This window comes from Anolis sagrei, chromosome 5 (assembly GCF_037176765.1).
Source record: "Anolis sagrei isolate rAnoSag1 chromosome 5, rAnoSag1.mat, whole genome shotgun sequence".
NCBI lineage: Eukaryota > Metazoa > Chordata > Lepidosauria > Squamata > Dactyloidae > Anolis > Anolis sagrei.
The window spans coordinates 21,364,638-21,391,430 of NC_090025.1; the positions used below are offsets into that span (position 1 = coordinate 21,364,638).

The 26,793-nt window shown below is 37.9% G+C and overlaps 1 protein-coding gene across 6 annotated transcripts in view; it reads left to right on the forward strand.

The window, feature by feature from the left end:
- The window catches only part of CCSER1 (coiled-coil serine rich protein 1), a 796,797-nt gene that overhangs the window by 223,236 nt on the left and 546,768 nt on the right, over positions 1–26,793 (forward strand). For all 6 annotated transcript variants that reach the window (XM_060779234.2, XM_060779236.2, XM_060779238.2 and 3 more), the window contains exon 5: positions 9,587–9,704. In XM_060779234.2, coding sequence (XP_060635217.2) covers positions 9,587–9,704 — 118 coding nt within the window. The remainder of the gene's footprint in view (positions 1–9,586; positions 9,705–26,793) is intronic.

Below are 26,793 nucleotides of genomic sequence, written 5' to 3' on the forward strand. Positions count from 1 at the left end.
ACCATATGCCATCGTCTGCAACAGGGAAGGAGTGGCAGGTTAAAGTGGAAATAAATAAAATAAAATGAAGAGGAAGGAGGCTTATGGACCAGATTTTCGTTTTCACGGCCCACTGGTGGTCTGCGTCCCACAGGTTAAGAACCAGAGCTCTAGGATTAAGGGAAACCATTGGAGATCATTCTTGGAGTCAGTTCCAGAATATAAATAAAACTTAATTTATATTCCACCCCATCTCCCCGAGGCGACTTAGGGTGGATTCCAAGCAAATAAAAAAGCAAACACTCAATGCTTCAGTATAGTACCAGATAAAACATAATAACCCAAAGTAAGAAAAGCTGCTGAGAAATTAGATATATCATGCTGTAGTTGTGAGAGGTGACCTAGGCTGTCAACAGGCTGTAGTTGTGCGAGAGAAGAAAAACAGGCAATTCTTACTAACTTTACTGAGAAAAGAGCTCCATCAGTCTCCCTCCTTTAAATTTTCTACTGGAAGGAGGGGCTGTAAACAGGACTCCCACATCGCCTTAGCCAAGAAACCAACTGTGTTTAATTCCTTCTTTCATCAGTTGATCATAATTCTGGTTGATCATAGTTAAGATCTATGGCTTTTGATTTTTTTTTAGCTTGCTCTCAATACCTTCTGTTATCATGTCTTTTAGATTATAAACCTGAGGCAAGAAATTGATGTAATGTTGAGCTCTCTATACTGTTCTGAGGATTTTTTTTAATCCAAAGAAGATAGAAAAATACTTAAAGTTAAAAAAAACCCTCTGTATATTCTGTTTGTTTTTATATTTTATTGTATTTTAATTTTGCCCTCATTTGAACAAAACCCTAAACGGTTCTGGCCCAAGTTACTTATCCAAACGCATCTCCGCCTACGAACCCACTAGGACTTTAAGATCTTCTGTGGAGGCCCTGCTCTCGATCCCGCCAGCAACTCAGGCACGGTTGGCGGGGACGAGGGACAGGGCCTTCTCAGTGGTGTCCACTCAGCTGTGGAACGCCCTCCCCACAGACATTAGATTGGCTCCCTCATTAATGGCATTTCAGAAGAAAGTAAAAACCTGGCTATTTGAACAGGCGTTTGGATAAGAAGTGCAATGAATTACAATGAATCATAGGAAATCGGAATAACGGATGATGAACTTGGATTGTGATTTTAGTTATGAGATGTGAATGAGTCACTTATTGATGTTGATTGATGTTTACTGATGTTAATTGCTTAGTGTATTATTGCCTTAATTGTTTTTATATGGTTTATATGTTGTTAGCATTGAATTTTTGCTGCTGTTTGTTGTTAACCGCTCTGAGTCACCTAAGGGCTGAGAAGAGTGGTATACAAATAAAGTAAATAAATAAATAAATAATACTGCATGGGACATTAGTACTTAATAGCAGAATACAGTGAAAATTCTCACATTTTGAAAAAAATTGCACGCCATATTTCAAAACACTCTATCCTCAGAAGCACAATTCTGAACACTAAAACTAGAATAAAGAAATAGTCAGAGGAGTCCATTTTCTGTTGCATAATAACTTTAATAGTCCTTTCTGTTTTCTTTTGTTAAAGTCTTTGGACTAATGTCAAGTATCTGCCTTAGACACATTATTAAATTCCAATCAGCCAAGATAGTAATTGGACACAAGAGAGTAAAGTAAATCATGTTTTTATAAGCAGTAGTTTAGTGAACTAATTAGTAATACGTTCCCAAGTAAGTTGTAATACTGAGGGTGATGATGCGCTCCAAAATACAGTTAAATTCATTTCAGTGAGATTCAATTTAAATTAAGCAATTAGATTGTTCATAAATTTTGCTTGTGTTTTGTAAGCACAGAACTATTCCTGGATGCCAGTAGGAATCTTGTCTTGCTATTGTTCATAGGTATGCTTTCCTGCCACCCAAACATTTTTGGTAAATTCAATAGCATGTCTTGGCAGATTAGTTCCACAGCTATTTACAAAGGGTTATTTCATTCAATACCACAAGAATAAAAAAAACATTGAATGAATGGGGAAATGGTAAATATTGTGGCAGATCTTTGCAAATGACAAACAATAAGTAAATACAGCAAATGCATTGATAATAAAATAATTTGATTTAGATTAGGGAGATAGTAATATAAAGACAGAGAAGGTTATAAAACTTTGACTGTGATTAAAAATTCTGAAAAGGCTATAGGGATTTTGTCTTAGATTCCAAAAAGTGGTTGATAAACCATTCTGGATCCATAGATTGTTGGGAGAAGATGGGAAAGCAAGTCTGAAAAAGTGTGGGGCAGTGGCATCATGTATGTTTGTGTGCATGCAAGGAGGAGAGATTTGAACTGTATTGGATGACATCAAAATGACCATCTATATATTTTCTTTTAATGCTTCTGCAGAAATGTACTATTTTTTGATAGAAACATACCTGCAGTTAGATATAACCACAAAGCATTTAACACAAGCCTAGCTTAAATATGCTACAAGATTAAACCCCGGTGCCGATTTGCTGGTTGAACCTTGGAATGCACATGTACTCCAGTCAGAGCTGTCATTATCCTGTTACTGTGACACTTCAAATCATGGGACGACCTTACAGTGGTGATACAATGCACTACTGTACTAAGTGACACCAACTCTACTGACATTACCATGTGGGAGTAGTTCACCAATTTTCTCTTTCTCTCCTCACCCTGAGAGAGAGGGGAGGGGGGGAGAGAGAGGGAGAGGGAAGCAAAGAAAGAGACAGTAGAGATGGGAAGCTGATGTTATTCTCTGAACTGATGATAGAGATGATAGATTGTGGCTGAATAAGTCTATCTTCTCCTTGGGTCCCATCAGGCCTTCTGGCAAAGGAGCTTTGGAATCTTGCAAGCTTTATTGAAACAGTGTGGAAAAGTGAAGATACTACTCAGAGATTTTATGGAAGATAATAGATAGTTAGCAGACTTACTGGACAATATTAGAGCCTGCATGGTGTAGTGCTTTCAGTGTTGGAATTGACACTGAAGGAACAGGATTTGGATCCCTGTTCAGCCAGGGAAACCAACCTCAGGTAAGCCTCTCAGTCTCAAAGGAAGGAAAGGGCAACCCCCTTGAACAAAGTCTCACAAGAAAACTCCATGATAGGGTTGGCAGAAGTGACATGAAGACACAATAACAGCAACAACAAACCAGAATAATAACAAACAATAACAATTGTTTGTTGTTTGTTGTAGAGTGGGGTGCTTAGAGTGCTAGACTAGAATTTTGAGAGATTACACAACCATGCAAATCCATTGGGTACTCTTGGGCAAGTTACATCCTTTCAATCCCATTGAAAGAAATGGTAAATCTCAAATTGATAGATTGTGTTTGAAAAATCTAGGGTAGGGTTGTCATAGGTCAGCATTGACTAGCTGGCACATAACACCATCAATTGAAGATATGTTTATCTGACTTTTCAATGTCTGTTTACTCAGTTATGTTGACCAAAGAGAGTTCTGATTAACTCCTGCCCAAATGAAAAAGTGTGACTTCTTTGTTAGCCTCCTCTTTACACGATCCCAGTAATTTATCTTAAGATATACAGACACCTCTTAGTAGAGGTTGTATAAATGCAAACAGCTTGATCAAGCCTCAGTATTATATGGAAAGGAAGCCCCACACATCTGGGGCATATTCTGTTTTCAGATTTAGATTCCTATTACCTCTTTTCATTCTGCTTCATTTAAAGAAATATATGGCATCACTAAATAAAACATTGATCTTTCTCTGGTGTTGAGGCTTTTATTTCTACCCATAATGAATCATGGTATGACCAGATTTCTTTGTTTACCAGCCAGATTGAATATTGCCTGCAATTTCAGGAGATTTATGTACTAACTTTGTCCTAGAAGAAATGTTGACTGTGGACATTAGTTCTTATGAAAAAATAGCCATGTAAGCATAAGAAAAAGAAAAGAAAACGCCATTTTATGAAAAGTAATTCCTGTTCATTGAATATTCTTACATAATAACTGCAGCATGTATTGTCCTCTGGAGAGACTTAATAAACTAAATAGCTTTATCTGGTATTTTGCTTTGAACTACTCATTTTGGAACTTGAATGTATTGTGTTTCTTAGTGTTATTTTGATTGCGTTGATTTGCTGTTGTATTTTTTTTCCTCATTGAGATAGGAACTCCAATGGTTCACCATCTCTTCTTTAAGGGCTGTCTTCTGGTATGAAAACATTTACAACTCCAGTTCAAAATTTGTAAGATAAACCAGAAAAATTGGAGAAATGTGTGCTACCATTACAGAGCCCAATGGATCCTCACTGAAAGTAGCCTTGCATCATTTGATGGGCTCTGGCAGACTTTGTGCTGGCGCCTTGCCGACAGCATTGCTGAGACTGAGCTAACCATCAGTGTGATGAGGTTCTTAGTGTTGAAGGAAGGTGATAGCATATGAAGGTGAAAGTCACTTGTTTATGACGAGGGAGTTAATGTTTAAGAAATAGCAATCCTCTTTGGATGCTGCTTTCAACCTGGGGCAGTGACCCACTAGGCAAAAGTTCCAGTTACGTACATGATAAGTAAGCAGTGATTCAATTATCCCAGCAGGATAGACAATTAGTGTAGGCTGCAATGGCTTTTATTATATTAAAATTGGATTGAGTCCATCATCTCCTTCCCAACAGCTTTCTGGCAGTGAAGATTTATAGATATTTATATTAGCCTCTTCAATGGTAACTTTCTTGATGTATGGAAACTGTATGGAGCTGCATAGAAACTGTATGAAGCCAGTCTTAAAAAATATTTCTTACATAATTCTGTCTCACAGAATTATGTAATTAACAAAACTCAGTAAGTATATTGTTTTGTTTTGGAGTACTTATGATATTGAATGATATCATCATCACATGGTAGTTGCAGTTGTATTGGTTCTATTTAGCTGTTCAAGGACAAATACATCCTTAACTGAGTTCCACCACTCTGCCATCCAGACAACCATTGAACTACAAAGTAGTGAGAAAGTTGGAGCCATACAAGTAAATAATGTGGGATAATGAAAATGTTTGTATTTTTAAAAACAAACCTGAACTATGAGAACTACTGCAACCTTCCAGCACATTTGACTCTTAAGGACGTGTCCTTTTAACTTCTGGTTTAGGAATGGCAGCAGACTAAATGATGAACAGCTCTGTCTGTACTCATGAACAATGATTAGTACCCCCAACGAGCTCAAAATAAGGGCAGGAGTTCAGTTGGCTACACATAAATAAGCAAAGGAGAAGTGTAGGCCCCTGTAAACTTCACAATGGCGGTGTTGATGGGGGAACCCATGATCTTGTGGGAGTCTCCCAGAAGATTGCTGCTCTATAGGGGAAAGAAAGAAGGAGAGAAGTGCAGCTGTTTTTAGCTATACTGTCCACCCCCAACCAACTTTCCCAACCTTATTACCTTCTCTCAAGACCCCTTGGAATCAAAGAATATCTAAAGAAGGAGGAGGATATTAAACAACGAAATAATGAACTTTTATTTACTGACAATTATTTGATGATAAATGATTTCCACTGTTATCCTATTGCATACAAACAGGACTATCTAACAGATAATAATAATAATATTAATAATAATAATAATAATAATAATAATAATAACTCTTTATTTATAACCCGCCACCATCTCCCCAAAGGGGACTCGGGGAGGCTAACATGAGGCCAGGCCCAAAATAATACAACATAATAAACACATAACAAAATATGAAATAAAAAATACAATCAACAATATAAAGCAGCATAATAAAATCAAACAGAGAGGGCGGTCTAAAAGTATGAGGTAAAGTGTTTAAAAGTTTAAACCCTGGATGAGATAGGAATGAAAGTGCATTTGTAAGAGAGGGGCCCGACAGGGAGGGCAGAGCGATTTAGCCATTTTAGGGGGCAGGGGAGGTGCTTTATTCTAAGGGCAGCTATAGGCTAAAACAACCAGATGGGTTGAGTGGTCATTCTCTGAAGGCACATCGGAAGAGCCAGGTTTATAGGTCTTTCTTAAAAGCAGCTAGGGTGGAGGCTTGCCTGATCCCCCTAGGCAGGGAGTTCCAAAAGCGAGGTCTACAGATACAGATAAACAGATAAATAAAAGAGAGTTGAAATTAATTAATTATTAAAAAGTAGTGAGTCAGCTTATAATTTGCTTCACTCAGAAAAACAGAAAGGAAGAAAGGGGATGAGAAACAAGATGTTTAATTTTTCAAACAGAAGATAAAGTGCAGTTCTGGTTAAGAAACAGATATAATCCCAATGTAATAATGATTTGTAGTTTGCTGGAAGAAAAAAGAGAAAGGAAAGGAGGAAGATTTTTCAGTGTGACCTTGAATGAAAAGCAGTCAAACATGTGATTTATTTATAAAACATCTTCCTGAAGCATTGCTGAATATAGGAGCTTGTTCATAAAGACATTTATTAGAAAACTTTGTCAACATACAACATTTAGTGGACAAAAGTGTTTACATAGTAAATCCAAATTTCAATTTAAACATCCTAAAATGAAGAAAGGAAAATGACACAATAATATATTAGCTAAACATGCAGAATTTATGGCCTCCAAAGAAAGACAATTGAAATTGGAAAAGCAATATGAGCAGGAGGTGGTAAATAAGAAGGAAAAAATAGAAGAAGGAATTGAAGAGAAACCAATAAAGAACCACAAAGAAGGAATCCAGAGGGAACCATTACAGAATGGACTCCACACAGAATCAAGCAACAAAAACATACAGCTGGAACAAGAGAAACATCAAATTAAGTTGGGAGATACTATCAAAGAAATCTGGGGCCAGAAGACGCCAAATCAAATCTCTACAAAAAGAGTTGGAATATATGGGGAGGCACAGGTGGTTCAGTCCTTTGAAGTAAATGCTGAATGCAAAAAAGGAAACAAAAACCTAAGGAAGAAACCACAATGACTTTAAAGAAAAATGGGTGAGATTATATTATTGAATGGTTAGCACAGGACTTTGTAAAAACGGATATTAAAGAAGGGACTCTCCCAGCCAACGCAGTTGGTTGGGAGAGCGATTTGCCCCTCCCCCCAGAAGGCAGAGAATGGAGGTTCCTTCGAACCTCCTAGAAGAAGGGAGGGGGCTGGCTGATCACGTGAGCCAGCCTCCTTCCTTCAGTCTTGTTAAGACTTTCTACCCGCCACTCCCGCCTATTGACAGTATATTTGGTTGCCCGTTGGAGCCAGGTAGGAATTTTTTGCCTCTCATGTTCTGGGGTTTTTTTTCGCCTACCCTATACTGTCATTAGGGGCTAGATGGGGTGGTTCGGTTTAACTAGGTTAGCATAAATAGATCAGGAAAACACAGACATGGAGGTATACGCAAGGCACCCCTTAAGGGTGGGGGGCAGTGCACAACAATCACTCACCTAGAAGTCACCAAATGGGTGAGGGGACATCACTTGGCACAGAAATTGGAGAAGCCGATTACAATAATATGAGACAGGCTTCTCCAGACTTTTACCTTCAGGTTGCCTGGTTGGGGATCCAGGGCACACAGATATTACACACTAAATAGCCGAGGACGCTGCCTCGGCTAGCCACCAAGTTCCTAGACACATAGTTTAGTTCAGTTGAACTTAAATAGGTAACATTCAATAAAAGTTGCCCAATTTGAATCCATATCATTGTTGTCTGTCTCGTTATTTCTGGGGTCGAGGGGCAAAGGAGAATTCCAAATGATCGTGGGTAGTCAAAACTAAAAACTCTGGGATTGATTGGAAGAGAAAAGAAAGAAAGAAATTTGGCTGAACAAGAGATCAATAAAATGAGATTTTAAAATTTGGTGATTTAAAACATGATTATTGTTTTATATATTTTTAATTAGTATATAGGCAAACCCCTCATACAAGAGATATTAGTTAATAGAAAGGTTGTGCAGTGAAAAAAAATGGGGAGGGTGAAATGAGTAACAATGATATATATTAAATCTTGTACGTATAACACTAACTTACTAATAAACAAATTTGACTAATAATTTTCTAAGATTAGTTTGTTAATAAAGACAACTAAACAAGAGTTTTTAAAAAGGAACAAGTTTGCAGGAACAATAAAGAAGAAAAGGAAAAAGAAATCTGAAATAAGTTCAAATGTAAGAAGATGATTAAAGAAGACAAGACTTTTAGGTTTAAAAATAATGGTCAATAAAACCCCTCTTTTATATAGAAGATACAACAACTTTCTTTCCTTTTTTTGGGGGGGGGGGGTTAGTAGTTTAAGCAACAGATGATAGAGTAATAGAGATTAAAAACTGGATGTAATACAGTAAAATGTTATATAATATTTTCCCTTGCCCTCCATATCACTCTCCTCTCTCTTGATAATTTATTACATATGTTAGGATTTATTAATTTACTAAAACTAATTTAACACTCCTACCCCTCCCCGTATTCCTACCATACCCTTTGGAAAAATATTAATAAAAAGAAATATTCCAAAAATGGATATGTCCTTTACATCTGCAACTTCCCAGTATTTAGATGTTTGAATTAACGTGGGCACAAAGTGGTAAATCAATATTTTTTGTTAATCAATTGCCAAAATTATTTTTAATCAAATGCCATTATGTTTTGAAAAGACTGTAAAGGTACATGGCTGTAAAGCTTTGAATCCAGTGAGATAAAAGTGGATTTTGAGAATGAGTCTGGATGAGCCAAGATCCATATTAAGGATCAGATTTCCTTGAGATATTCTTCAGAGGATCTGCCTGGACCTCTCTTCTTTTCTCTCCTTACCCTCACAAAATCTCTCAGACTGTGAATGGCAACCAGGCTCAGCAGGAGAGTGGTCAACATAGAGAAATAAGAAGCTGTGTCAGTGCATATGGCCTTTCTGTTTTTAATTTTAACATTTCTAGTTTTGTTCTCAGCACCCTCACCTTATCCAGAATGACACTTTTCTTTCTTGATTGAAGATGCACATAGATTGTACCATTGTTAGCCAAAAACGTGGCATGAATGGTTTTAGTTCTCCTAAGACATTTAGTTTCTTTTTCCTCCTTTTCTTTTTCTTTCTATTGTATTATATATGGGAGTTATTCCAAGTAAACAGGAATTTATCAAAGTAGGACAAATACATCAACTATGGAAATGATAAGGAAATATTAGAAAATATTCAAAAGTGGTTGAAAATGTTTCTTTAAGTGTTGTGAGAAGAATTCTCCCTTAATGCAAATCTTTGCAGTTTAAGACATATTTTGTACAAATGAAGTATATGTGTGTGTGTGTTCAAAAACTGCATAGTGTTTGAAGACTTCCTCACAGCAGGAAGAAAATGTACCATTTCCTGCAGCTAATTGAGAATCAAGGATTTGAATGTCCTTACATACGGTTTATTGTAAGGATGTAAATCTTATAAGCAAATTTGGGAAGTGACCCAACATTGCCCTACTTGTTTCTTTTATACTCAGTCATTGAAAGGCCTTTGGTTATTTCTTCACATTTTCCTGCCTTTCAGTGTTGTGATGACCTTGTGATACTCTTGGTAGATATTTGACATGCAAATTATAAAAATAGCATGTTTAGAAAGAAAACTTCCTTAGTGCATCTCTGGTGATAACCAAACTCTTGTTTTGCAGTTTGCCGGGAAGATTCCCACCAATCAATCGTATCTTGTGCTGCAGTGCTACTTACACCCATCGAACCAGCTGAAGGGGAAAAAAAGGAACAACCAAAAATGCCTGAAGTGACCAAACAGTAAGTGAACAATGCTGCAACATATTTCTGATGTTTTTAATAGAAATAATTTAATGCCATTCTCAATTCATGTTTCTGTGTCTGATGGAGGGTGAAATTTTCCTTACTGGGTGGTTTAAACCACTGGCTTAACATATGTTTGCAGTGCCCATGCAAGTAGTACTTTGCTTTTTCGTAAATGGTGATCTGAATCTACTCTGTGGCCCATCTGTATTTTCAGATCTAAATGGCATACATATGTTTGGATGTTGTAATTAGTATATGGATTTACAGGAAATGAATTACTTGGTTGGCAGTTGAGTCTCAATTGTCTGCATGCATCTCAATGATCATTGGACAGAGGAGAGATGGATTTCTGGGATGTGTGATACTCTCTGTATTGGAAAAAAAGTTTAAGTCACACTATCATGTATGACTGGAGCTGAATGGGAGTCTCTTCTGCTAAACTAGAAGATCATAAACCTGTTCTTAAGTACAGCTTAAAATAGTTTTCTCAAAACCAAGAGGTTGATGTATGCAGTGTGCCTGATATGCTTTGTATACACAGGAGTGTAAATAGTCTCTACTTTCCAGGAGGACCACGGAGGTTTCATGCATTGTTCACCACTGGATAGTGTCTGGGTCTTCCAGGATGTGGAGGCCTCATGTTTGCTTATTCCTCAAGTTGGGAAATGAAGAGCTTTTCTTTTATTGAAGGTGTTCCTAGGTTCTGACAACTGAAGCATAGTCCCTTGAAATTAGTGGATGATCTGTCAGAATACATCTGGATGTTTTCTTCTAATATATTATGAACATGTGTTGATATGGATTACAAATAAATGTGCATTTAATGTCCTCTCTATAGTTAGCATATTTCCTTTGAATACAGGCAAGTTGCACTTGATTTATAAGCAGATTAATAATTAAATATTATTCATATAAAGTTGATTAGCATCACATTACTTCTCGATAGTCTTAGGCTTCCAGATATAGAGTCCTTAGTATTGCCAATCATTACTCTTCTGATGTTTATTTGTTATAGAACAAGCATGGGCAAACCTTTTTGGTGGGGGCTGCATTGTGGGCTGGGGCAGGTGAGCTGGGCCAGGTTGAGATGAAAAGGAGTGGGAGCAGTTGGCGTGGGGAGGGTGCAGTTGGCATGGGGGGAAGGCTGGGGCAGTTGGTGGGGGGAATAGAGTCTTCCTCCCAACCTGGGGATGCAGGCAGCCTGCCATGTCCCCTGGCTGAGTGGAGGAAACATGCAACTTCTGAGAACACAGGAGAGCTCTCAGCAGCCACGTTTCTCCTCTCCACTTGGGTACAGCTGCCCACCACATTCCCAGGTTGAGAGGAGACACATGCCTGCTGTGTCTTCAACTTAATAAAGCAGGTATGTTTGCACCTTCCCTTTTCCTGAATGCTCAGTGATTCTACTCACATCATTTTAGCATTTTGCTTAAAGTGTTATGTGACTGAGTTGCCCCTTTGCTGTTGCAGCCCAGCCGCCTACTTGATCCGCTTTTCACCTAAACACCACAGAGATGAATAAGAATAGTAAGTTTATTAAGAAAAGAGTATCTAATATAAAAACAGTTTTAAAATACATGAGCTAGTTTTCCAGAAGCTTAACAAAAAGCGGTGACCAACTCTGAACAGGAATTCCAGAAATCACTTAAGATCAAGAAATTGTAATCCAAGGTTTGTTGCACTTAAACTAGAATTATATCCAAAAGCTTGATAGCATGAATGTAATCCAAAGGCCTGATACTTGAAGTTGACTATAATTCCAAAAGCTTGAAACTTGCAACAAAATTTGTAATCTAAACAGGAGGCATGGAACTTAAACAGGAAAACAAGGTACAGACCCAAAAACAGAACTCCTAACTCAGAGTTCACAAGACAGGCAACTTGACACTTGAAAATCCAATGTTGATTCCCCCACTGAACATTGACTGCAATTCCTTAAGAATACACCACCCTTTCTCATACCTGAGACCCTTGGTTTATCTTTCATCTTTATCTCTAGGAACACCGAGTTTCTCTGTTTTTCTTCTGATCTGTAAAGGCTGGGTTATCTGTAACCCTCCTGTCACTTCCACATTCCTTTCAGAGTCAATCCCTGGCTGATTCTTATGAGAAATGCTGTCCGTATCCCCGACAAGAGATCTACCAAAAATATTCCTAGAGTTTTGAAAAACGTGTTTGCTTTTCCATAAAGAAACACCAGGCTCAACCGGAAAATCATCATCCCCATCCTCATCAGCTTCACAGGTCTCAACATGTGTGATTGACTTTAAAAAGTTTCAAAAGGGGGCACTGGCATTTCATTTCTAAAGTGTTTCTAAAGTATAGTTAATGAAAATTTCATTATTATCACAAGAATAATGATTTTTAAAACTTTTTTGTTATAGTAATTGGGGAAACTTTCGGGTTTCCTTTCTCCCTCATTTTTACAGCTATTGGGGTAAAACTTACAACAATGGCAGAACAGATTTATCACTGTTCGCCCATAAAGTTTCAGAACATTTCACTTATCCTTGGGTTTTTGAGAATTTTCAAATTTTGTATAAACAACATTTTCAAAAAGAAAACTACATGAGCCATCTCCTTGAATGTTCTATACAATGACAGGGGATAACAGCGGATTATTTTCCCAAACTTTCAGAAATATTCATACATCTACTGATTTTAATGAATTTTTTTAAACAGTTTGACAAAAACCTTTTTTTAAAGTCGTGACAGCTATTTCATTGAATGTCTCTTATATTAACAAATAGAAACCAATATTAACCAATCCTACATTTTCATAGAATCCTAGAGTTGGAGGGGACTCCCAAGGGCTATCTAGTCCATCTCCCTTCTTCCAGGCATAAGGGCACCATCAAAAGTCTCCTGACAGATGGCTATCCAGTCTATAAACTAATTAATATGCTTCCCCTATTGAGTTGGAGGGAAACCCCAAGGATTTTCCATTTAGGGATTTCTTCCCAACCCAGCACAGAGATTGACTTATTAAATGGATCAATCAGTCCTTCTCTTTGCAGATTCAACAATTTATTTGAACTCTGGATGGTCACTGTTTTGGAGGGAAATAGATCTCCCCTATCCTGATTGGGGCTTTGATATGAGCACAATTCTGGGAAATGTTGTTTAGGGCATGGCCTTTTGAATTCTCTGGCATAGGGCTCCTTGCCTTCCCAAACTACATTTCAGTCTTTTACTCAGCAAACACTGCTCCCTCCATTTGCTCTTCTAATGATGAGAGGCCATTAATTTAAAGCAGAATGGCAGTCTTTTTGGCTTAGTTTTGCTTCCTTGCACTGAAAATAAAACTGACTTTGGGAGGCTTCCAAGATTTACAAAATGCAAACGAAAAAGTATTGGGTAAGTTCACTTCTTAAGTTTTTGTCACAGGCCATGCCCATGTGTCAGACATCACCTCATAAGTATGAATTTAACAGATTTGATACGACTTATGAGACCTGAATAAAAAAGTGCACACCTCTAATAAATATGGTTATATGCACAAATGGACTAGGAACCTATACATTTATGTTATTTTCTCAATACTCTATATTAACAAAGAATCACAGGAGTTGTAGAACAGGAGCATCTAAACGTTGCCTTCTCCTGATGTTGACACATAAACATAGAACACTTTTGGGTCTGCAAACGTATTGCAGACCCAATACGTCCAGCAATTGCTCACCTAGTCACCTGGAGAGGAGCACAAGCTTTTCAAAACAAAAAGAGTTAGTGATATGATGACCAAAGATATCATTTGTATGCAGGGTCAGGGACCTTGTCATTGCAAAATAAATTGTAGTTTTCGTTTCCTATTTTCTGCCACACTTACTTCTCCTTGGTGCCATTTCATGGGATAGTTTTCAAATGGCGTTTACAAGTAGTTTTGATGGAAGAGAGCAGAAAGCTCATCAATGAGAGAGTTCAAATCCTCTACCTACCAGGTGACATTTGTTCAGGTGAATTTGTTGCTTAAATTCATAGAAATATTTTTTTTTTAAAAAAGTACATTGATATATGGGATATGCATTGTAGTTCTCCTTGGCATTATTATGATAAAAGTCCAGCAAGCCTCTCTTGAAGAGATAGGGATTATAAAACTTGCAGAAAACTTTTGTTTAGAAGGGTAGGAAGAACTAAATATATTCTATCAATTTATTAAAAAAGAAAAGAAAAGAGAAAGAAATCCAGAAAGCCAGGAGTATGTTCAGGTGGTGACATAAAGAGAACAATTTAGTTTGCTGAAAACAACAGAAAAGAAACCAGTTTAGTTTCAAAGTGTAATCGATCCTAGACTTCTGAATGAAAGCTCATGCTGGTTTGCAAAAGGCAAGTTAGGGATCCTGCTTGGCATGAAGAAAGTTCTGAGCACACTTGATTTGATGTCAGACAGTCACTGATCAGGAAGACTGGGGGAAGCGAGCAGGTGAACAGACTGTAACAAAAGTAGAGACCTGTTTGTAAATTTCAGATGAGATATAGTGTATGAACTGTCTGCAGACTAACAACAGTTAAGTGCACATGCTACTTTTGCTGTCATGTTATTGAAATGCTGTTGTGATTCAAGTATTATTATATAGAACGAAGGTTACTAGCAAAATAGGGTTATTTGTTCTACATTAGAATTACTCCCACAGTGGCTGAACTGTAGACACCCGGGATTTCATGCTTACTATGCTGCCTTGTTAAGACATAAGAGTTCAGTAAGACATGAGCATCTTCCAGTGTAATTCACTTAATACAGCTATAAATGGTTTAATGTGAATTGTTATTCTATTAGAATCTTGAAGGTTATGGTAGGTGAGATTGAGAAGCTTTGACTCTGTTAAATCCATAGCAATAGATTTTTGCTGATGTACATTCTTTTTGTCATCTGAAAAGGTAGGCAATTAAACATGTATTCTTCATATAAACCACTAATAACTTCCATACATTTTCAAAAACATCAATATAAGAAATAGCTAAAAAATTAAATAGCTACTCAAATTTTGCTTGCTGGTTGAACTGGTCTTCAGGAAAAAAGTTAAGACCTGGCTGTGGAACCAGGCATTTGGGGAGTAGCATAAACCACAGTGCAATACAGAATTGATGTGAAACAGCATGAATAAAGAATACTGGACTAGGTGCTATGTTTTAACCATTTAAACTGTATTTATATGTTTTATTTGATTTTGCATTTAATGTTTAATGTGTTGTATTTTATACTTGTATTACAATGTGGCATTGAATGATTGCCAAAACTGTAAATCTCTCTGAGTCCCTTCGAGGTAAGTCAGAGCAGGGTAGAAATATAGTAAATAAATAAATAAATTGCTAAACAACAATCCTATCTCATCAGCCAAAAGCAGGCCCACGCTTCCCATGGAAATACTAATAGGTTTATATTTGTTAAAATTGTTCTTCATTTTAATTATTGTATTGTTTTTAAGTGTTTGTGGTTTTTTTGCACTACAAATAAGATATGTGCAGTGTGCATAGGAATTCATTCATTTTTTCCCAAATTATAATCTGGCCTTCCAACAGCTTGAGGGACATCTTAATTTAAAGAGTGCATTTCTCTATTCATTTTCCACATTATTGGCACAATGGTGTTAGGATAGTAGTTTAAAGTTATAGACGGCACTGGATGAAAATGATCTTAGGTCACCAATTCAGAGTACTCTGTATACTCATGTATACATTTAGAAATGTTACTCAAAAATCAATTCAAAAAAATTGGGTTGACTTATCCATAGTCAATGTGCTTTTCCCTCTCTATGGAATGACACTCAACTTATCCACAGGTCTCATTAAAATCCATAATTTTTGGCCCCCAAACTTATTCTCAACTGATACATGAGGTCAATTTATATAAGAGTGTAATACTTAAGCCCAGTGTTTCTAAAATTGTCAAGGTTGGTTCTTGGAGACTTGCTAACTGATATTTGAGGCCAGAACCCCCCCCCCCCCCCCACACACACACACACACCTCCCACCATCTCCCAGGGCAAATGGTATCTGCGGTGGTTCATGTTTGTAATCTAAACTTGTTGTTTTAGACCTTCAGAGCAAGGAAAAGTTGTGAGGCCTACAAAAGTAGCATGATAAGCTGCAAGGTGAGAGAGAAGGAAATAGATAATTAAGTTCTTTGCCCATTACCTGGATAGTAGGCCTGTCGGTTTTGTATCGTTAATTCGTTTTTCGTATTTTAATCGTTATTTTTTTTAAAAACGGAGCGATTGGATGGCGCGCGCGCGCTCACAAGCGGCCTCCGCGCGCCATCCGGCTCCGGCTTCTGCGCCCCCCTCCTCCTCCTCCTCCACCCAGCTGTGTTGCAGGAAGTGCTAGGAGGAGGAGGAGGAGGGGGGCGCAGAAGCCGGAGCCAATTGGATGGCGCGCGCGCGCTCACCTGAGGAGGAGGAGGGCGCAGGAGCCGGAGCCGGATGGCGCGCGGAGGCCGCTTGTGTGAGTTTTCAGGGCTGTATAATATGACCATGTTCCAGAAGCATTCTCTCCTGACATTTTGCCCACATCTATGGCAGGCATCCTCAGAGGTCTGTTGGAACTAGGCAAATGGAGAGTTATATCATCTAATATTATCTATGGAATGTCCAGGGTGGGAGAAAGCCATTCATTGCTAATCAAGGTGACCATTACTGCAACATTCACACTTTGATCAAGAAAAAATTTGTTTCTAAAATGTTTTGTAAATATTTACGAAATTTCGTAAATAACAAAACATTTTTTTGGAAAAGTTTTGTAAATATTTTAAATAACGAAACAAAAAAAACACCCCAATTAAGAATCGAATTTAGAAACAAATTTTTTCTTGATCAAACAGGCCTACTGGATAGATATACTAAAATAACTGCTATACTGAAGAGGAGAGTGTCTTTATCAGATTTGTTATTGTAATGAACTGGCGATGCTTTTTATTATGCTGGGTGGCAGCTGTTAATACCTTCATAAAATATATTGCCAAGCAGAATAATGCTAAATTGCCATTCAAACAGAACTGTGGTCAAAGCCAAGGTTACCTTGGTGGCACAATAAAAATAGCCTACTGATTTACGCTGGTTGCATATTTCTTTCTGTGTGGAACTCTATCTAATCTAACACTATATTCAGACTCGAACTGTGTTTTTAAGACATACTGATTTTGTGTGTTGTTGTTTTCTCTTCAGCCAGATGTATGGCTGACTGCAAATTCACTTGACACTTCCTGAAATTTCTGTATTAGCACTTAGCCAGCACTTGACCTTGCCTTAACACGGCAAATGGCAAATCAAGAGAGCTCTAAGCCGGTTTTATTCTTTCTGTTTAAATACTCCACATGACAAAGTGCAATAAACAGCATGACATTCTTATGTTAGAAACTCCATTTGGAGAATTTTCTGCACAAAAATGAAAGGCACTTTTCTTCTCTATGTGTAGCCACAGGTGAGTATATGTGGCAAACTGAAACAATTATTTATATTCCTTTTTTAAAAAAAAGGCAACCAGGCCAATCACTTCAACATACACTATTTGCAAATATTTGAAAGTTGCTTTCTACAATTTGCTTCTGTTACTTTTGTTGAAATTATTTGCTGCCATTACTAGGATTTCTGTCTAAAGTACTTGAAATTGAGGTTCAGTTTAAAAGGGACAGGTAAAAGAAAATGAAAAAAGGGAGAAATCATTTTTAAAAATCCATGACATGTAGGGATAATGCTCAAAAAATATAGAATGATCTCAATTTTCATTGACGATAGAAGTTGCATAAATCCTCACAGACACCTCAAGGGCATTTACGTGGTCACAAAGTGGGGGACAGGATGAAGTCTTTACATGGTAGAAGAAGTGGGGATCAGGGAAAGTCCACACCCTGGTGATGACAATGAACACTGTGAAAGTCTTCACATTTGGTGGGTTAAGGAGGAGAAAAGTCAAAACCCCACCTTGGGCCAGAATGACTTGTAAAGAGGAACCCTCAGAGTTTGTGGCATAAGTTGGTTGGAAAAACCCCATAATCAATTTTTGCAGTTTTGAAAACCTGACAACACAAGAAGGGGAATCAGTGAATTAAAGGCAGTAAGATTCCGGAAATCCTAAAGCTGTGTACATTCTGGTGTAAGGGTGCATCTATACAATAGAATTAATGCAGGTCGATATCACTTTAACTACCATGGCTCAGTGCTAAAGAAACCTGGGATTTGTAGTTTGGTGAGGACCCAACACTCTTTGGCAGAGAAGGCTAAAGAACATATAACGCTACAGTTCCTATAATTCCATAGCATTGAGCCATGGCATTTAAAGTGGTATCAAACTGCATTATTTCTACAGTGCAGATGTATCCAAAGTATATCACTTAGAGGTGGACCAGTATAAGGGATTACGAGGACTGAACATGAAATCCTCCAGGGGGTAGGATTTAACCATATCTCCTCGGGCCATATTTAGTTATTTATTAATTGCACCTCAGTAAGCTTTTGATAGACTAGAATTGTCTTGATCCAAAGTACTCTCAGATAGAATCCATTGGTTAGATTCACAGAACACAATGTAGCCCGGTGTACAGACTAGAGCGAAGAAAGTAAGGCCATTGCACATATTTACAATATTTACAGTTGAGGTTAAGCAAATTAGTTAACCAGCAAAGGATCGCTGCCTTGGCGTGGTTCTGGAGCTTAAGCACCTCAATGATGCTATGAGCAAAACCATGAAGGGACACCCAATACGGGATGGTCATAGCAGAGAGATCAAACCAAACACGATTCCTGGGGAAGGTAATGTCATCCCACCTCAGTATTCTTGCCAAGAAAACTAAATGGATAGTACTTTGGCCACATAATGAGAAGACAGGAAAGCTTGGAGAAGACAATGATGCTTGGGAAAATGGAAGGAAAAAAGGAAGAGGGGCCGGCCAAGGGCAAGATGGATGGATGGTATCCTTGAAGTGGCTGGCTTGACTGTGAAGGAGCTGGGAGTGGTGACAGCTGACAGGAAGCTCTGGCGTGGGCTGGTCCATGAAGTCACAAAGAGTCGGAAGCGACTGAACGAATAGACAACAACAAATTTGTTGAAGTAAAACATTTGGACATAATCAGTGGAAAAGCTACAGGGAAGCTGGAACTATAGAGGGGTATCTTGAAGAGTTAAGGTTAATTCCTCACTATATGTTTTATAGTCTAGTTTTTGATCAGTTCTGTGTCTGTTTTCCTATAAACTTACATTTACTTTGAAGTCAAGGGACATGACACATCTTTGAAGGGAATTTGATGTCAAAAATAATAAGGTGATTAATTTGTGGGATATGTACTGACTTTCTTTGACTCAGAATATAAAAGAGGGCTAGTGAGATGGTTTTGCTGAAATGTGTCAAATTATTTTTTTATTGGAGCAGATAACAGAGTACCACTGAAAAGGAATAAAAGGACATTGGGGTTCATACAGCTTCTTCAATATGTGTTGATGTCTTTTTCTAACAGCCTTCTGCGGCTTATTAGTTCATAGCATTTAATAAAGAGCTTGCATTCTGGTTTCATAATGACAGCAAAATGATTTCCGTTATTTTAGAAATAGCAAGCCTCATTTTTGAGTCAGCCCAATACAAACCAGTGGGAGGGTTTCCCATTTCAATTCTTCACGTTTTTAAAAGGCTTGTCTTACCTGAGAAGAGAAAACAGGGCTTCCAGAAACTTTATTTATATATGTATTGCAACATGAATGTGCAACAATTTGTGACAATTTAAGGGGAAGGTCTCAGCAGCTATTCAGGGTTCCAATTCTGACTGAACCAAAAGCACTGTAAAGTGGGAAAAATACCAATATATAACATTTTTGCCATTTTGATACTTCAAAGCTTCTGCAAGAATTTTTTTTCTGCTGCTGCTGCTTTAATAGTTGTTCCAGCTAAAAGTAATTTGTATTCATTCTTCCATTTAAATGTTCATAATTATTTATATATTTGTGAAATTGAATATGCAGGGTGGAATAGAAGTGGGCAGTTGAAATATTCTTAAAATAAGATGTTGGTATGACTATGTTAGATGTTAATGCAACTTTAATTTTTTCCATTTTTAGAATCGTACGTTTTCTATGCTCTGCAACAAATATTTAATAGGAATTAATGCCGTGTCTGTGTAGCTTTTGTTCTCAAGTCTATGGTTTCTACAATGCTTTTTGCATCACTGACAAGAGGGGTTTTCTTGCATGTTCCTGGTTTCGTCATTCTAGAATAATGGGTAGTCTTTCACTTGTATAAGGTTTCCTTTGTATGGCTCTATCTACACCACAGAATCTAAAATAGAGAATGATATAAAGTTGAGCGGCTTTATATGAATCTACACTGATCATATAATACAGTTTCAGTTGATGCTTTCTTCAACTGTGAGACATCATCCATACTTGTTCATTAACACTGAAATCTTTTACCAATGGTGTTTGTCAGTTTGGCACCAAAAGAAGCCCTTGGAAAATGAGGAATAGTTCCAAGTTCCTGCATAATATACACTAAACATATGATTCAAATGTGGAGAGATCACAAACCTGAGACAGGCTTGGACTCAGTTCAGTTTATAGTCATTTGGTATTGTATTGATATATAAGCGCTTTTAATATAGTTTTGTTTTGAAAGATGGAGAGCCTGATGTTGGATCTAAAATTAGTGAGAGAAACCATTTCACATTCCATTTTCACACGTTCAGGCCCCATTTAGACTGCCTTATCTAGTTAAACTGCATTATATGAGTCTACACTGACCACATAATACAGTTTCAAACTACCTTATGTGGCAGTCTAGATGGGACCATAATATGCTGCCTGTGGTGTGGTGGAGTCTCCTCTGGAGGTTTTTAAGCAGAGGCTGGATAGCCATTTATCAGGAGTGCTTTGATTGTATTTTCCTGCATTGCAGATTAGGGTTGACTGGATGTTCCTTGTGGTCTCTTCCAACTATATGATTTTCTGAAATATGTATTTTGAAAATCTTCACAATCTGTAAAGCACCAAGAAAGGGAAAGTTATGAGTTTTTTTTTTTAAAAAAAATGAGTAATTTAATGTGTGTTCATTTTTTAAAGTCTGTTCTTGTTTAATTGGTTTTATTTGTTCATTGCCTGGGGAGTCCTTGTGAGCTGGGAGTAATACAGGAATGGAATCAATCAATCAATTAATCAAGCAATCGTCCTGTCTCACATATTACATATGCTTCGTTTATCTTCTCATATTGACTTCAGCCAATCATAATTTCCCTTTTAAACAGAAGATTTGATCAATGGGACCTAAAGTCAATGGACGTTGCTGAGGCATGTCCGAAGGCAGAATATTATCTATTTATTTTTAATTCATTAGACTGGAATCAAACCAAGGCAGATCTTGACCATTAGCATCATTGTTCAGGCACAGGCAAAAATACTTTAGACACTATTTACTGCAGGAACTTAAAGAGGACAAAGGTATTGTTGGAGCTTTGAAATCCGTATTTCCATTGGAATCCTAATTGAAAGCCGTATTTTAAAATGAACTTTTTGAATGCATACAAAAGCATGGACATTGATTTTTGTGAAAGGGTCATCAGAGGTGTCGCCTTTAAAGAGAACATTTGAATGGTCTACTTTTGTGATGACATACCTATTAGATTAAAATTTCATTATGTTTCAGAGTTAATTATCTGATACTCTGTAACAAGGGGAGTTAATTTACATTTTACTAGGAGTTAATTTACATTTTGCTATAAAGCATTTAATTTGGACTTTTAAAAAGTAGTGCTAAATTAATAGCGTGTTTAAAAAAAACTATTTGCCTTGGAACTTCTCTCTCTCATACCAACGCAAAGATCCAGATTTTCCAGATGGCTGGTCTGAACTCTGCCTCCAATTTATGCTGGTAACTAGTAGAAGCATAACAAGTTGTTAATGAAAGATCAAAGCTTTTCTTGTAGAGTTGTCTCTGTTCAACCCTTTAGTTGTTACTGTCAGCAGTCATCCAATGTTCATCATGCTTCAATCAAAGATGAAGGAAACATAACCCACCCCCCCCCCCCCTTGTTCATCTACAGGTTGGATTTTAATCTCAGTTGGAGATGAGTTTAATTTGCTTTGCTGCTTATGTGTAAGTCTTACTCTTCCCACTTACTTTGCTACTTCTCATTAATAGTAGAGCTGAGAGAGGTCTCTTTTCCCCATCCCTTTCTTTCTTGAACTAAGCACCACTATGGCAGTAAACTAAACTCCAGATAGACAAGGCAAGGTCAGTGATTTGTATACACATGCATAGTGTGGTATTTGTGGGAGATGGCAAAGCAGAAGTGTGGTGCTGAGGATATAGGTAGACAGGAGGGAGTTGGAAAAATTGCAAATGGGTTTGGTGGCTTAGGGGTCGTGAGCATTAAACTGTTAAGATGCAGAACTTGCTGACATGAAGGTTGGCAATTCAAATACTCAGGATGGGGTGAGCTCTCATTGGTAGCCCCAGCTTCTGCCAATGTAGCAGTTCGAAAGCATGCAAATGTGAGTAGATCAATAGATACCACTTTGACGGGAAGGTAACAGTGCTCCATGCAGTTATACAGGCCACATGACCAAGAGGCATCTATTGACCACACCAGCTCTGCAACTTAGAAATGGAAATGAGCACTAACCCCCAGAGTCGGACTCGACTAGACTTAATGTCAAAGGGAAACCTTTACCTTTACGTAGTGGCTTAAGGAAGAAAGCTACATCATAAAGGATAAGGGATAATCTTTTTTGACCTGAATTGATTCAGAATTATCACGGCTATGAACTTGTGGGTTCATAGCTCAACAAATTACAATTCAGTATAAGGAAGAGTGACATGAGTGGATTGATGTGGTGTTCATCTACTAGTGTTGCCACAGAAGTATGGATGTAAATATTTACAGTTTGAATAACTTTACAATTTTTCTGTTCGCTGCAAGAAATTGTACAGAGGTTGACAATATATTTTTGGGAGAGTCACAGGGAGAAGGGGTATTTGCTGAGGTTGTTTGTAGGACCCTCCCAAATACCAAAATCTGTGGATGCTCAAGTGCTGTTATATACAATGACATCATAAAATGATGTCCCATATATAGAATGTCAGAATCAAAATTTATCTTTTTGATGTTTTTGTTGTTGTGTGGATGCAGAGTTAGTGGATACAGAGGACTGTATCATTAGAGTGGCCAGCGCAGCCATAAAAGCAGAGGAATTGTGGAAACTTTAATCCTCCTAAACATGTGAAAGGAATATCAGATTTCCCCCCCCCCCCCCATTTTTTTCCTAGAAAAATTCCTTTAAGCAGAGGAAGGTCGATTAGCTGTTCATACCTTAGTACATGTCCCCTTTCTGAAACTTCAGTCATTCAACCAATAGCGAATAGTGATATTTGTTTTCATTAATCATAAGCCAAATGTAATGTTATTAATTACTTATTTGTTGTATTTCATTATTCTACTTTCACTTGACTTAGCCGATCGTTTGTTGACCGAAATAAAGGCTACTGATTGACTGACTGACTGACTGACTGACTGACTTTCTGAAACTTACTAGCCTGGCCTTCAATAGATTTCTCTCCTCCCATTTTCTTCCTACCTTCTTCTACTGATGTAGAAACTTTCTTTTGGTGAATTTGATTTTGCTATAATTACTTGATTTTTTAATTGTAAAGACTTTTACATATGTAGAAAGCTCACCAAATATAGAAAAATAACTCTCTTATTTTTGAAAGCCATTAGTTTCTCAGCTACCTGAGTTTAATATCAGCAGGAATAACTATAGCTATTGGAATATTAGGTCAAATCAACTCCTGTTTCCATAAGATTGGTGTGGCTGTATTTGGGAAATTACATGAAGAACAAGATTCCACTATTAGACCATCTGTCTGTCTGTTTATCCATCCATCCTTCTCTTCCTCTCCCTCCTTTGCTCCCTGTGGATCTCTCTCTTTGTTTTGCCTTCATAGTTCCTTTAAAAATGTCTCTGGTAATGATGTTCCTCACATTGTTATTGTAACTGGAATCTATAATTAATTTTATAAAATGCCTCATGCCCATGACAGTAAACGAATAACAATTATTTTGTACAATTTCCCTTGAGATCCAGTCAGTGAATGTGTGCTTCTATTTTGTCATCATTTTCTTTAAGGATTTTTTAAAAGGAAAAGTGGCAGAACATCATTTTCTAGAGGAGAAGTTCCCTTGATGTGCTGTGGACTGTGGGCCTTTCATTATAAGCTCATTTTCACTTTTGTGTAGATCTGTTATGACAAATAATCAACAACCGCCTCGTTCGGCATCTTATGTGCTTAGGGATGTCTTGAACAATGGAACTACCTTAAAATGTCACTTAAATAAAAGAGAACAAATGTATAATTTCTGTAAAGGACTGAAATGTGATCTGTAGCTAAAAGGGTGCTAAATCAAATTACATGGTATCTAATTTCCATAGAGAGCTGTGACAGCATACTGAGGAGATGCTCCTCTTTGGTTATAGCAGAATTAAATTTTGGCATACAAAATGAGACACATCTCCCCATTTTTCAAGACTACAACTGAATATACTTGCAGCCATATTTTAAGCATCCATGAAGCCTGCAGCTGAAGATTGGACTTACCATTTCAAATTATTTTTTAATTCCTGCCCACAATCCTGTTGGCTGACAGCACTACACTCATGTATGCAGTGGCACAGTGGCATTGTTAAAATGTGTAAGCACTGTGGTAACAAGGGAGACAACATGGGAATGGAGCTTTGTGAAGAGAAACATCTTTCTCTTCACCACCAGCATTGAACACAGCTCCAAAAATGACCTTACACTAATATAATGGCAGATTGATCCACCACCAGTCACCAAAGGGATTCTAGCCTCTTTCTCCCAGTTTCCTCTTCTCTTTCAGACTCTCACACCCATGTTAATATGCCATCCATTCAGCTTAAAACCAAGCAATTCATTCCTTCAAGCTCTATCTTATGCAGTGTTAAGTAGTCAGTGTTACAGAATATGTCCTTACCAGCAGGAAACCTTTTGGCTCTGGGACCAACATGCTAGGCTGGGAGTTTTTAGACTGCATTCAGACATAAGGGGAAGCCATGAACTTTTTGTTTGCACACTATTCATACTCTTCATCCATATACCAGAAGAGTAGATCAGAACAAATAACACTGACTCTGTAGTTTATTTAAAATATGATTTCTGACAATCTGATATCTGGCATTGATCTCAGTTTGTTCAAAGTTGTTGTTGTTATAAACCTTCAAGTAAACTTTGACATCCGGTGTTTCTGGGTGCGGTGTCATCTGTACGCAGATGATGTCCAACTCTGTTACTCCTTTCCACCTGCTACTAAGGAGGCCAAGTCCTGAACCGGTGTTTGGCCGCTGTAATGGACTGGATGAGGGCCAACAGATTGAAACTAAATACAGACAAGACAGAGATACTCCTGGTCAGTTGAAAGGCTGAACAGGGCATAGGGTTACAGCCTGTGCTCGACAGGGTTACACTCCCCCTGAAGGCGCAGGTTCACAGTCTGGGAGTGATCCTGGACTCATTGCTGAGCCTGGAATCCCAGGTCTCGGCGGTGGTCAGGGGAGCTTTTGCACAATTAAAACTTGTGCGCCAGCTGCACCCATACCTTGGAAGTCTGACTTGGCCATGGTGGTCCACGCTCTGGTTACATCCCGTATAGACTACTGCAACACTCTCTACGTGAGGTTGCCTCTGAAGACTGCCCGGAAGCTACAATTAGTCCAACGATCAGCAGCCAGATTACTAACAGGAGTGGGGTACAGAGAGCATACGACTCCTCTGTTGCACCAGCTCCACTGGCTGCCAATTAGTTTCCAAGCACAATTCAAAGTGCTGGTGTTGACCTATAAATCCCTAAACGACTCCGGCCCAGTTTACCTGTCCGAACGGATTCTCCCCTATGAACCATCAAAGTTGTTAAGATCTTCTGGAGGGGCCCTGCTCTCGGTCCCACCACCCTCGCAATCACGTCTGGTGGGGACGAGGGACAGGGCCTTCTCGGTTCCAGAGCCCCATGGCTCTGGAACTCTCTCCCACTGGAGATTAGATCTGCCCCTTCTCTCCTGACTTTTAGAAAACTGGTGAAAACCTGGCTCTGGAATTTAGCATTTGATGAGTGAGTCAATAACTCCTGACCACACGGACGGATGGCGATGAATTGTGACTTCATTTTGACGACTTGGCATTATGTAATTATATGATCGTATTTTAATGTTTTAGTGAATTATGGGATGTGATGTTTTAAACTATTGTTTATGAATCTTTTGTTGTGAGTCCCTCTGCGGAGGCCGAGAAGACCTGTATATAAAAGTTCTAAATAAATAAATAATAAATAAATTATATCAGTCCTATTATATGCTCAAAAACACCCAGTGGTTTATTCCTATTCATTCTTATTCATTAGCTATATTTCAATACAAGAATGGAATGTGTGTGGCCTTTCACATGTTATTGGGCAGCAATTCCCAGCAGCCTCAAAATAATAGGCATTATTACCCACCTATATCTATAATGCTGCATAGTTTTCAGCCCAGCTTTGAGGGTTAAGCAAACCACAGTTTCTCAAATATAGGTATAATGTGCTGTGCATGATTTGTGTAAAAATGGAAGCAGCTGTTTTCCAGTCTGTATTTATTGAGATGCAAGATAGTAGGAGGTGTGTGTGTGTTTGTCTCTATGTTGAGGCTTGTTATGTTTTGCTTCATGTGTCATCAAGCTACATCTGAACTGGACCTGAGACATCATCCATTTGGTGTGAAATGGGTCAGATAAGCATCGTAACTGCAATTTCAATTTATTCCTATGTACTATCACAGTATTACATAGAGCCATGTCTGGTATTTCTAGCATGACAGGAAAGTATAGCACATGCTGCTCTGCTAGATCAACCAAAGAACTTACTGCTACTTGTTTATCTATAAAGTGGGTTATTCAAGCAGTTCATTTTAAGGATCTTTGTACTATTGCTCATTTCTTTTTTAAACATTATCTATATAAATAAAATGCAATATTGGTTTGTGGGATTAAAATAACTCAAAAACCACTGGATAAATTGACACAAAATTTGAACACTACACCCTTAACAGATCAATGATGACCATC